The sequence below is a fragment of the Nannospalax galili genome, unplaced genomic scaffold (assembly GCF_000622305.1).
Source record: "Nannospalax galili isolate Female #2095 unplaced genomic scaffold, S.galili_v1.0 scaffold182, whole genome shotgun sequence".
NCBI classification, from domain to species: domain Eukaryota; kingdom Metazoa; phylum Chordata; class Mammalia; order Rodentia; family Spalacidae; genus Nannospalax; species Nannospalax galili.
Window position 1 is genome coordinate 3333445 of NW_008348662.1, and position 13275 is coordinate 3346719.

Genomic DNA, 13275 nt, shown 5'->3' on the forward strand with positions numbered 1-13275 from the left:
CAAAAAATTAAAAAAATAATTCTAAGCATAAAAATTTGCTCCTTAATAATTAGTAGATGTGAAAAACATTACCATTGAAATCTACCTGATGACTTTATATCCATGCTCAGATGCCAAGGAGCTCAGAAAGTAACTGACTGTGACTAGTAATAGTCAGATATATAGAGATTAGAAACACATGTTTAAACATCTTAGTGTTAATTGCATTAAAAATGAATTTTTCTGTATGAAACTGTGTATTTTAATAATGAAATGGAATCTTTTTTAAAGGTTAAAACCTCATTTAATTTTATGTTTTATAGGGTTTATACGGAGTACAAATTTTATACAGTTATACAAATTGTATAACTGTATTAATTCAACTGTAAACCTAAAAATTTACAGCCAATTTTGAAACAGATGCATCTTAGCTCTGGAAATTGTTATTGAATATGTCAGTGCTGTTGTCATGAAATGCTTTGGTCAGTGTTTCTATCACAGCAACAGAAAAGTGACTAATACAGGTCCCATAAGGCTGAACCACCGGTGACACTGTGGCTATCTCAGCTTGTTTTTGAACAATAACAAAATCACCTAACAATGCATTTCTCAGACTCTGTTTCCACCATTAGGCAAACTACGACTGTAATTTGCCTTAAAAACAGAAAACAACACAGTCAATACCATCTTGCTAAATCTTTGTAACTCACCTTCCCAAATGTTGCTGGGTTGACTTGGTTTTGAGCACTCTGCCCACAGGTCTCCATATAAATCTCATACATGAGGCCTCGAGGCACAGTGAATCCTTCACAAATGCAGAAATTGTCAACTAACCTGCAGAGAGAAAAGGACCAGAAAGAGGAAATTGACAAATGTTTTTCTACAGCTGGTCCATCTGTCAGAACCAATGACCAGACACAGCATGTGCCTGCAGAGGTCAGGAGAGGGCATCAGATCCCCTGGAACTGGTGTTATGAACAGTTGTTAGGCACAATGTAGGAGCTGGAAATTGAACCCAGGTCCTCTGCAAGAGCAGCCAGTGCTCTTAATCACTGAGCCATCTCTCCATCCCCTCATCTAGGTTATTCAGTGGAACTGCAGAAGCTCTTAGTCAGTAAAGAAAATGTGTTCTTTTGTTCTCAAGCCAGTGTTAGGAACACTGATTAATGGTTTTCAGTTATCAACACTGTAAGATTTTGGTTGTTTGTTTGGGAGTAGGCTGCATGTTAAAAAAGGAGCCTAAAGTATTGGACTCAGCAGACACTGTTTCATGAACCTTTCCAGAGGCTAAAGCCAATATCTACCTAACTACAAGGTGGAGAATTATTTACTTGATAAAATGCAAAACAATACCTCAGTGTACAGTCCAGAGGAACCAGGTATGTCAGTATGTATGTTAATTGTACCCAAAGGTGCACAGGCTAACAGCCTAGCCACCAGCTTATGGAGCTACTGGGACATGGTGGGATCTTTAGGAGATGGGACTGGGGTAAGGAAGGTAAGTCATTGGGGTGTGCCGTTGAGGGGGATTTGGGACCTGGGCTCCCCTCCTCTCTTCCTTGTGACTACCATGAGGTGAGCAGCATTGCTCCTCTATGCCCTCCCCATGATGCTCTGCTCTGCCACAGATAGGAACTGAACTAAACTGAAATCTCTAAAGGGTCAGTCAAAATAAACTGTTACTTATTTGTGCTGTTCATATACTTTTGAGGTATAGGGCCATCCATTGGAGTATGGTCAACCTACCAGGAGAAAACTGACTCTCCCTCCCATCAGCAGCCATCAACTGTCCATAGCTCTTCAGTTAGGGATGGGGGCTCACAAACCCCTTCACACTCCATCCTAGAATGTTGATTGACCTGATCTTGTGCAGGTCTTGTGAAGGAAACCACAGTGACTGTGAATTCATGAGTGCAGGGGTCCTGTCATGTCCAGAAGACACGGGTTGTTTTTAAAAAGGACACAATTTTGGAGGTGGGGGTTAGGGAGCTAGAGTGAACTAGAAGGAGTTAAGGAGAGGCGGTAGGGGTTGATATGATCAAAATGCATTGTATGATATTCTAAAAGAATAAAATATTTATTAAAAATAATAAACCGGGGCTGGAGAGATGGCTCAGTGGCTAAGAACATTGGCCATTCTTGCAGAAGACCCGGGTTTGAATCCCAGCACCCATATGGCAGCTAACAACTGTCTGTAACTCCAGTTTCAGGGGATCTGACAGCCTCTTCTGTCCTCCACGGCACTGTATGACACGGGTGCACTTACCTACACGCAGGCTTCCTTTATTAGACTGATTTTCTCAGGTATTATAATGTTTATGTCTCCAATCATAATGCAGAATGGAAGCAAGAAGACTGTAGGTATTAAGGAGTTAGCAGATAGGCCCCAGGGAGTGCAAGCCTAGGAAGCACAGCCCCTGGGAGCACCTGCTACTGTAAGCCTGATCTCTATTTTGTGTGGCTCTGAGGAGATGCTGATCTTGGGGTATTTGGCAGAGCTATGGCAGGTGAACTGCTTATGGTTGACACTGCCACCAAAATGTCCCTGTGTTTTGCTTGAGGTCAGACACCATGGTCCTACCCAGTTAGACTCTGAGGGTACTGTGGGTACACTCTTTCCATTCCCTCGTGCTCCCCAGTCTGACTGCTTCTCTCCATGTCCTGCAGTCCTTCCTGTTCCTGAAGTGGAAACCTCTTATTTTCATTCCGAGACTAGTCAGCATCCCGGTTTCTCTCCTGGGGATGGTTTATCATGTGCAGATGACAATGGCACTGATATCCTAGACAGGTGGGGACCTAACAGACCACTGACCGAAGACAAAGGGTGAAGTCATGCTGAAACCAAATGGCTCTTGTATGTGGCAACAGCGGGGCCCCTCCCTGGTTTCAGACTCCTTAGTTGCCAGAACTCAAGTTCTTGCCCATTGCTGTTCTTCCCTCTGGGCAGCCTGGTTCCCTGGTTCCCTAAGGCATCCTGCAATATCACTCACGTCCCAAAGTTCTATATTAGAAGGTGGGGGTGGTATTTTGAATGCCAATGTTACATGAAATGAAGTTTCCCTGCTCCCTTTCTTGAAGAACGTGAGGACAAGAGGCCTGTATGGGTCTGGAATTCTACATGTGAGACTTGAATCTGAGGACTGACTCCTAAGGTGCAGCCTCTTAAAGTCCTCAGTAGCTTGAAGGGGTTTGGGGCACCTGCCTTGTCAGTTCAGAAACCACCTAGTGAGGACCCTCAGGTATTTTAAAATGTCTAATCATTCTTTCAAATCTCTGCAGCAAAATTCAACCCCCAGAAACTCAGTGGTGAGCTGCAGTAGTTAATAACAGGCTCACTCTGAATCCTTCCCGCTAAGAAGGCCCATGTACCAGGGACCTGGGTTAGATGTTTCATTCAAGATAAGACCCACCTTGAATTTTCTTTTGGAAGAAACTCGTAACCATTTAGGTGTTTGAAAGTTATAATCATGAACATACTCTTCAGATCTGTTTCTCAGGTGCTTTTTTATTTTTTTCCAAAACAAAAACCTTCCCTGAGAAATATGTCTTAAAACTTACAAAAAGAAAAACGTAGGCTGATATACAACAGTTATTCACCTTATAAAATCAAGGTCCGAGGACGGGCTTCAATTATTTTCCTATTTATAAAAGGCCCACAAACTGGAGAGTTCAGTCCCACGGGCTAAGGGAGGCTATCTTCCTTTCTAGTTTTTTTTTTTTTTTTCTGCCTCTATTTAAATAATAGATTTTACAAATAGTATGGAATGCGTTGTTGAAGTTAAAAATTGTTTTGTTTTAAGCTGGACACATACATTCTAGATCTTTTCAAACCAGGAGAAAATGTTTCCTCCCCTGGCCAATGTCCGCCTGCTTTCCAGGTCTACCAATAGGTCCCCCGGTGGAGGGCAGGCTGGATTGCTTCCCGCACCCATCCGACCGGGACATCCAGGTAGACAATCCAATCCTGATGTGGATGCTGGACTGTGAGGACTTTACAGATGTGTGTGTGTGTGTGTGTGTGTGTGTGTGTGTTGGCAGGCGGAGGGAACCGCTGTTCTCTTTCAGTCCTGTCTCCCGCCCCAGCGCAGACCATCCCTCCTCGCCCGTGGCGTTGGCTCCAGGTCCTGGGGGCAGCGACCATCCGCCGCCCCATCCCCGCCTGCAGGAGGGCGCCGGGCCGCTCACCACTGGATGATGTCTCTGTGCAGGCCCCGGCTGGTCGCGCTGCCCACCGGGGAGGCGGGCACCTCCTCCGCCATGGCTCCGACCCGCAGCAACCCCGGCAGCAAGCGGGCGGCGGCGGGACGCGAGCCGGGAAGGCACCGGTCCCGCCGCAGCCGCTCCTCGGCGTTTACTTTAGAGCCAGGAGCGCGAGGGACGCTAGGGGCGCGGGGACCAGGCGGCAGTCAGGCCCACCAGCCGGAGCTGGGGTGCACACTCAACCCACGCCCTGCACCAAGAGGTGCAGGTTGGGGTCACCTACCCCTTGACCGAAGGACTGAAAGATACACTGCGGACCCTTCCCAGCTTTGTTTATTTTAAATTTTATTTTATGTGTATGAATGTTTTGCCTGCATGCCTGTAAGTGCACCACATGAATGCAGTGCCTGTTGGGGCCAGAAGGTGTCAGATCCCCTGGAACTGATGGTACAGATGGTTGTTAGCCATCATGTGGTGGCGGGGAACGGAACTCGGGTCCTGTGAAAGAACAGTCAGTGCTATCTCAGGTCTTAGCTTTGTGCCAATCAATCAGGCCAGGAAGCAGCAAACAAAAACTGCACAGCCTTTGGAATGGGTCACTGTGTTTGATGAGCAAGAGTGTGAAGTCAGGATTGGACTACCCTTGGGAATTATTTGGGTGCTTTTGAAATATACTGCCACCAAAGCAACCCCTCTCACTCCCCCAAGAGGTTCAGTGTCATTGGCCTTGGGTACGGGTGGAGCTTGATGGAAGTTGGCCTAGGAAAATCTGCACCCCGAGCTGTGCTATGTTCCCTGTCACTGAGAACTTGAGAACCGTTGGTGCTGGGCAGAGAGGGGGACCCAGGAGAATCCAGGGTGCAGCTTCGGCTAGCTGCATCCAGCGGTGGAACCCCACCCACCCCCATCCCCAAGCCTGCAGCCAGGCCACAGCAGTTCTCACCCTCCAGAGCCAATTATGTCAATGTGGCTGTTGTGTGTTTTGGGGGATCTGAGGGGCTTGCTCTCTCGGGAAGCTCAATTCTTTCACCCGGAAATAAACGGTTGTATGCAGTTAAGCTGTTCAGCGATGCCGCAGAGCAAGCGCCCAGTCTCACGGGTTCCAGTGGCTGCCAACGGCTTGAAAGTTTCCTAAGGAGTTATCAATCTAGATTAAAGACGCATTTGGCTGCTCAACATTAAACATCACACGCACAACATTAAAAGCTCAGTTTAAAGAGTGGAAGGACATGAATAGACATTTCTTCCAAAGAAGATATGCAAGTGCCTACCAAGCACCTGAAAAGATGCTCAACTTTAGAGGTCAGGGAAATGCATGCCAAAGCTATACCTATTGGAATGACTCTAAAAAAAGAAAAAATATTGGTGAAGATGTGGAGAAACTGAGACCTCTGTTCACTGCTGGGAATGTAAAATGGAGCAGCTGCTGTAAAAAATGCCATGGCCACTCCTCTGAACAGTTACAAAACCATCAGGCAGACCCCACTTCTGGATGTATGCTCAAGCAAGAAAACAAAGGTGGAACCAAGTATGCGCAGCAAGCAGTATTTGTAGCGGCACTATTCATATTAGCCAGCAGGGGAGCCATGCAAGAGTCTTTGGAAGAACAACCAGGTAAAGAAAATGTGGTACTTCTATATTATGGAATGTTATTCAGTCCTAAAAAGTAATGAGTTGTATGAGTCAGAGGACCAGGATGCCCGCTGCTAGGAAATGTCTTCTAGACATGGCAGGGAAGCTGCACTCAAGAAATCTCAACAATATGGTTGCCTAAACAAGACCTGCATAATGACATCAGTTGGCACATCAACATGAATGGGGGAAATTTCACAAGGTCCCACCTTTAGATGAAGAGCTACAGGCAATCAATGACTGTTCAGAGTGGAGAATTGGCTTTCTCCAGGGATGAGTTCCCTGACAGTTTATCCAGTCTCAAAGGGTCAGCCCTAAACATGAAGCAGAGCAACACTAAATGGACATAGGCTGTGTGTGTGTATAACATATATGTGTATACATAAATGTAACAATAATAACTTAAGAAGTCAAGAACCAGGCAGAACCCTGTGTATTTAAGAGGGAGTAGGGGCAGTATGGGAGGAGTTGGAGGCATGGACATGATGTAAATACATTACTGTCTGGGGTCATGAAAGGTTTTGAAGATGCGTAGATGATAGTAATACAACAATTCAAATGTACTGTCACTGAGTTGTACAATTTTAAATGGGTAAAATGTTAACTTTTAAGTGATCTATATATTATTAGTTTTTGAAACAATCCACCCCCATACACACCTATTTGAGAGCCACTTCTGAAAGCCAAGGAGAGATTCCTTCAGTAAATGAAAGTGTCAGTTGCTTGGCACATGGGAGCACTGGGCATGCACCGAGTACACCCGGGGTCTCCCTTCCAGGGGAACGCCATTGTCAGGGATAAGGTTTCAAGGCAGTTCCAGAGAAGAAATTGCAGGACACTCAAGGAGGAGGAAGTTTCACCCTGAAGGGTGACCAGGTCACTGGGACTGATCCAGGGTGGCATCTGGCCCTTCCCTGGGGCACTGCACTGGGGTTCAGTCTGAGTCTGTTAGTGGTGATTTGTCCCTTGGCACTCCAAAAGGAGCTCTGTGATTTTCTAGTGTGTTTTGCCCAAGGGTTCAAATCCTGCTTCCTGCAGCAGGGCAGGAAAACAGAGGATGTGGTTTCTCCCCATTCCTTATGCTGCTCCTGTCCAGCTCCCTTTCACCCAGGCAACCTCTCAGGACACCCACTCGTGTCCCCAGAGACTGGATATGATCAAGGCAAGAGCCTATATTTGTCACTCAAGATCCTGTTACCACATGGTTGGCTGTGTAATATTTGCATGTGCATTGAGCACCAGTAAGTTTCAGGCATAGGAAAGGACTTTGAAAATACAAATGACACCATGGCCCTTGACTACTGGTTTCTGCTAATTGTTGCTTCCAAAGCTGAGAAGCTACAAAACACAGCATTACCTCATCTTTGCCCAGAGCTACCAAGACCTATCAGTTAGAAGACTCTAGAGTTGAGGTAATGGGGTCAGTTTTGCACCTTCCACTGTAAGGGCTTGTCAATTTCAGGTGTCACCTGTGCCCCTAATATGACCCCATCTTATAGATTCAGACATTATTAGTTACATGTAACACAATAACATTCTTAGATTTATCCTCAGCTTATGCCTTACCAGCTAAATGCGCAAAGGACATTTACCTCCACACATGACTTTTTATCAATAGGATATTCGTGGCTTTTATTAGAGTCAAACAAACAACCAAATAGATGCTAAATAAAATGAAGTATAAAATCACTTTCATTTCAAAGAATGATTAATTGCAACTGATATAACAGAACTTCCTCCTGTAGCTGAAGAGACAGCCTGACCCATGTCTGGGACTCTCTGTATCATCTAATACCGGCGAACCTGAATGTTCTATCAAATAGAATCCCAGTTCTTCATATCCTGTCTTAATGCACACACTGCCTTTTCTCCCTCTCCTGGAGAAGGAATCACTTTCAATAGTGACTTCTTTTTTTTTCCTTTAGGCTAATTGGTTTCTAGATTATCCAATTAGTCTCAGTTCATCTTCTGAGAGGGTACCAGCTGTGCTTTGTCCGCTCACAAAATCACCTCTGATGATCCAGGGTGCTTAATTTCATTCACTTCTTGCAATTATTCACGTTCTGTGGATGGACCCAGGTGTCTTCAGGCAGTGGATGTGTTTTTAAATAACGTTAATGAGCACATGGAATGCATTGGGCCAGAAATTCACAACACGGCTGGCAACTGCACAGAGGGCATTGCAGAGAACAGACAACCCACATAGTCCATCTGGGCCTGCAAGGCGCTGTTGAAACCAGTAGGCTCTAGACTTCCAAATTATCTTGGAGTGAAATGCTCTCACTGGAGAGATTCAAAAATCACCCTTGTATGTTACAATTTTCCTTGGTGGTCTGCATTTACCTTTTGAGTATCTGGATACCATTCCAACTGAAATTGATAGAAATACTGCACTCGTGGGAAGGTATGCTAATGCCTATACCCTCCTTTGGAATGGGGTGGGAGGGAGGGACTCACTAGGTTGCCCAGGCCAGCTCTTATGCTCAAGTGACCATCCTGCCTCAGTCTCCTGAGTAGCTAGGCTTCAGGTACATGAGACAATGCCTGAATTACAATTCATTTTGTAACTGAAACCTGTAATTTGGGGCACCGTGGAGACACCCCCTTGCATAGAGGTTGCTCTTGCCTTCCCAGCTTTCCTTTCCCTGTTCCCACAGGTCACATGGAAAGCTGGCTGCCTGTGGTGTAACAAACAGAATTATCTTCAGAGGAACTCAGGGAACGTGTGGAATGAGGAGAAACAGCCCCCATTTGTCACAGAATGCAGAGCAAATTACAAATCCTAAAGTAATACACTTGAACTCTGCTACACTGAAAGTAGATTTTTCTGAAAGTCTGATAGAAAAATCAAGCAAAATGAAAACAAAAAGCAGTTTCCTTTTCTTCACAAGATTAGCAGTAACTTAATAAACTATCTTGATAGAGTGTCAAATAAGGGAGGCAGTTGGGCACAGTTCCAAATTATAACTTCTTGCAAAAGCATAAATCTTACCCTAGTTCATTAAATACTTTTTAAAGAATTGGAAAAATCACATTAGTTCATTACTTTAGATTTGGGTAAAAATTATTTTGAAGGTTTTTACCGGTATGTGGGAATTATTTTGTAAAGGTAGGTTTCAAATGGTAGCATTAGCTGGCTTTGAGCGTGACAGATCTTCATCAACCTTCCAGAATTTGGATCGCTCTTTGGCATAAACATACCCAAACAGCTGCTTGCTCCCGTCACCTGGCAAGGAATTGTTTCCTCATAGTATCTTCACTGTGAAATGAATTTCACTGAAGCATCTCCAAAACAAACATGTTTGAGGTGTCTTCCTAAAAAACAGCAGACCTGAGCCAGGCCTGGTGACACATGCCTTTAAACTCAGCAATTGAGAGGCAGAGGTAGGTGGATCTCTGTGAGATTGAGGCCAGTCTGGTTTACATAGCAGGAGACCATGTCTCAAAGAAAAAGAGATGACCCCTCTGTGTTGGTCATGAGACACTCAGGCTAATTACCTATTGGAATTCCCCAACTGAGAGAAGCTGGAAGGAAGCTTTATTTCCAAAAGCATCTGCCTGTGTGCTTTACTGGAGAAAAAAGGTAAACACCCCAGTGGGTGTCTACCAATGATCACAGTAAAGCTTGCTGTAGAAGTGAGGCTTCAATTGACTTAAAAGCTGCAATATTAAGACTCCACAAAGCCAGTCCAAGATGTAAATACGGGTTGAATATCTCATCTGAAGGAGAGACCAAAAGTGTTTCCAATTTCAGATTGATTTAATTATTTATGTTTAGATTTGGAACATTTGCATATACTTAATGAGATATCTTGGGGATAGAAGCTAAGTCTAAGTAAAGAATTCATTTATGTTTTGTATACACCTTATATACATAGCCTGGAGTTAATTATAAATGATATTTTAAATAACTTGATTCATAAAACAAGGTTTCCTGGTGTGGAATTTTTCCACTCATGACATCATGCTGTGTAGGATTTAGCCAAAGAACCAAGAAGACGAGACCTTTGAATTAACAAGGAAACAGCATTATTAACCAGCGAGGACCCAGGTTGAGTTATTTCCAAAAGAAAACTGGACCCTGAGCTGAGGGTGGTGCTGTCATTTTGAAGTATTATTTATTATTTTTATTTTATGTGTATGAGTGCATTGCCTGCATGTGTGTAAGTGCACCTGTGTTGTGCGATGCCCGTGGAGGTCAGAAAAGGTGGTACAGATGGCTATTAGCCTAGATGTGGGTGCTGGGAATTGAAACTTGGTCCTCTGCAAGAACAGCTAGTGCTCTTAACTGCTGAGCCATCGCTCTAGTCCCACATGTCATTTTATAGTAAAGAATAGCAAGTATTGGCAGTTAGCTATTCAACAGTATATGACTGGTTATTTCTATCTCTTGGAGGATGAGGAGGGATCTTTTTTTTTTTAGGGAGGAAAAAAAGACAATATTTGCAGGAACATTGTGGTCAACTTGACCTCAAAATCTTTTTACATCTGGTGCCATCTGATGCTACGCTGTTGGTTTTTTCTTTTTCTTTTTTTTTTTGTAATTTTTCTTTATAACCTTGAGTGATTTGAGAGAAGGGTGTGTGTGTGGGGGGGTGTTCACTTCTCCAGAGCACATAGGAAAGGCAACAGTTGCTAAGCTGCATAGCTTACTTGTTATATTTTAGGGGCTCATGCGCCAGTATCACTGCTCAAGAAGTTTCAGATTGTGGTGCTATTCAGATTTCTGATTTTCAGATGAGGGATTCTCAACTTGTCAAGATCATCTTTTTTCAACTACAATTTTCATATGTTACAGCTGTACCAGACCCCTGAAAACTTTCACAGGGCCTCAGCCACAAAGACACAGGGAACTTCTGGTCTGGACATCCCCACCTGCCTTTGATTATCCCTGACAAGACCACTCGGTGTGGCCACAGTTCTCAGAGTCTTACTAAAGAAGATGAGCTCAGGGAAGCTGGGGGAGACGCCATAGACGCCATAGGAACCCAATGGGAAGACCAGGGTGGACAGACGCCTGAGAACTCCCTGGTTCTATGTAGCCCAACTGTCCCTTCTGAGATGGAGATCTGCAGGATTCCTGTGTCCTCTGATAAGCTGTCTTTCCACTTGAACTGGTTTGAGCAGGTTTACTTTCCTCTTTTCAATGGATGAACTTCTAATATCTGTCATTTCTCTACTAAGGGAAGGCTCTGGAATAAGAGGCCACTCCCATACCAGCCTTTCAAAGGACACTTGGTGCACCATGGCTAGAAAGGTGGAATTGGGGAAAGAGTTCAGTCATTCATTTACTCAACAAATACCTAGGAAATTCCTGTCCATCCATTCCTGGCCTGGGAAACCCCAGTAAATGTATGCTGCAATGGTCTCTGTTTATGGCATCCACAATAACTTCCATGTCTCACAAAGACACAGAAATGAAAATATGGCTACCTCTAACATGCCTGTAAAATAGAATACATTAGATAATAGCTAGAGGTTAGAGAGGCCGTGTAGCCCAGGACCACAGAAGTCCTAGGGGGATGCCACCAGACCATAGGGACACATAGCACCATGGAAACAAGCCGGAATAAATCTGGGAGTAGGAGGGGGGATACATTGGCCACGGTTACCACTGGAGCAGGTAGTGCCCAGAAAGACAAGGGGTCTGTGAAGAGGGCATAGTCTGTGAAGGGACCCACGGAAATGGGTCCTGGGAGAGTGCCCGTGTGTGCCTGTCACAGTCCTGCGAATCTTACTAGATCTCCTGCCTACCGCAGGGTGTTCTGACTCGAACCACGAATTACCCTCACCCACTGGATCCATGGAGTCCACACCTGCAGATTCAGCTGGTCAGATTAAGAATAGTTAAGGGGCAATAAACCGATAAATAATTTCCTCAAGTCTTAGGATGCAGAGTGCTTGGACTGGAATCAGAAGTGGATATCACTCCAAAAGATCACTCCAGAAACCTACCTCTATTAGCTAGGTCACAGTTCCAAAGATACCACAACCTCCCAAAACAGTACTATTAAGTAGGAACCATGTGTTCAAACACATGCCTATGCTGTATGTTTCACTTTCAAACCATAGCACCTGCTGTAGCTTGAATGTGTCTCTTCTAAACTTCAAGTTGAGACTGAATCTGTGTGGTATAGGTATTAGAGGTGTAGCCTTTGGGATAGTGATTGTCAGCTCGTGAACTTTGGTGCCTTATATAAGACTGGAGGGAGCTAACTTCACTCTTTCTGCATTTTCACCTTCTCTCCCTCTGCCATGCAGGAACACAGCCTTCGAAATCCCACTTTGAAAACAGAGATCAGTGCTCTCACCAGAAGCAAACATTCTAACCCCTTGCTCTTGGGTTCCACAGTCTTCAAAACCGTGAGAAATAAATTCGTATTGTTTATAAACTACGCAGAGGCAGGTGTTTCGTTACAGCAACGGAGATAGACTAAGCTAGTGTCTCATCTCTTGTCTCCTTCATCAGTTTCTCTATCTCTATTTCCTTCTGCCTCTCTACCTGCCACATCTGGAGAAGAGAAAGGTTGGAGTGACATGCAAGGTTAAAGATGCATTATTATTTAGTCATGCTTTACACATGCAGTATTCTGATGTTGTGTCTGTGTCATCTAGGATCCCCTTTGTAGGGTCTTGGTCTTGCAGATGAAAGAATCCACAAACTGACACAGAAGGAAAGCTGGAGAATATTAGGGAGAGAAGACCAGAGGGCTAGCAAGCTTGGAATCTTTGCCACTTGGAAGATGGAAAGAGGAGGGAGAGGGGAAATGTACAGTTTCTAGGTTAGAAGTCAGAGAGAGTCAGGCTCAGCATGGAGGGAGGAGGGCTTGTGCAGTCTGTAAGACCATCTCATTAACGGACAGTTGTTCCTCCCATTGCCTTATCTTACCCCCAAGATATCATATCAGATCATATCACAACACATCACATCACATCATACATATTACATCATATCATATTATCACATCATATCACATCACATATCACATCAACCATTGTTGGGGAACCCTGCTGTTAAGGTCGGCTCCTTTCTCAGCGGGAGCTTCCTGCCTGACTTACCTGGAAAGTGCCTCTAAGCACGGATGCATGACCTTATTCAGAACATGACCTTTGGCATAGTTATCTGCAATAAAAACTGCACCCAGGTTTTTTCTACATGATCATTAGGCAATGCCCTATAGCCAGATGATAGGATCCCGCTACCACATGTAAATAAAGCATACTATGAGCACCTATCAGCTGAAGCATTGGCTGCTGCCTCCACACTATATTTTCCCTGACCCCTCCACTGAATAAACGGATCTGTTTTCACTGAGTCTGGAGCTATTTCACTGAGTCTGGAGCTGTTTCACTGAATCTGCCTCCCCAGAAGGGCTTTCTTCTGTCAGTGCTCACTGGCCGTCCTGACCCCATTCATCGCTTCTGCTCCCTTTCTTCTCGTGGATCGGTGACCAACGACACATG

The 13275-nt window shown here is 44.6% G+C and overlaps 1 protein-coding gene across 1 annotated transcript in view; it reads right to left on the minus strand.

Annotated features, from left to right (window-relative positions):
* Positions 1-4238, minus strand: part of Rfx8 (RFX family member 8, lacking RFX DNA binding domain) — an 84299-nt gene extending 80061 nt beyond the window's left edge. Inside the window, exons 1-2 of the mRNA XM_008845915.1 lie at positions 4165-4238; positions 690-813 (exon numbers count right to left, since the gene is read on the minus strand). Of these exons, the coding sequence (XP_008844137.1) occupies positions 690-813; positions 4165-4238 (198 nt within the window). The remainder of the gene's footprint in view (positions 1-689; positions 814-4164) is intronic.
* Between the last annotated feature and the right edge of the window lie 9037 nt (positions 4239-13275).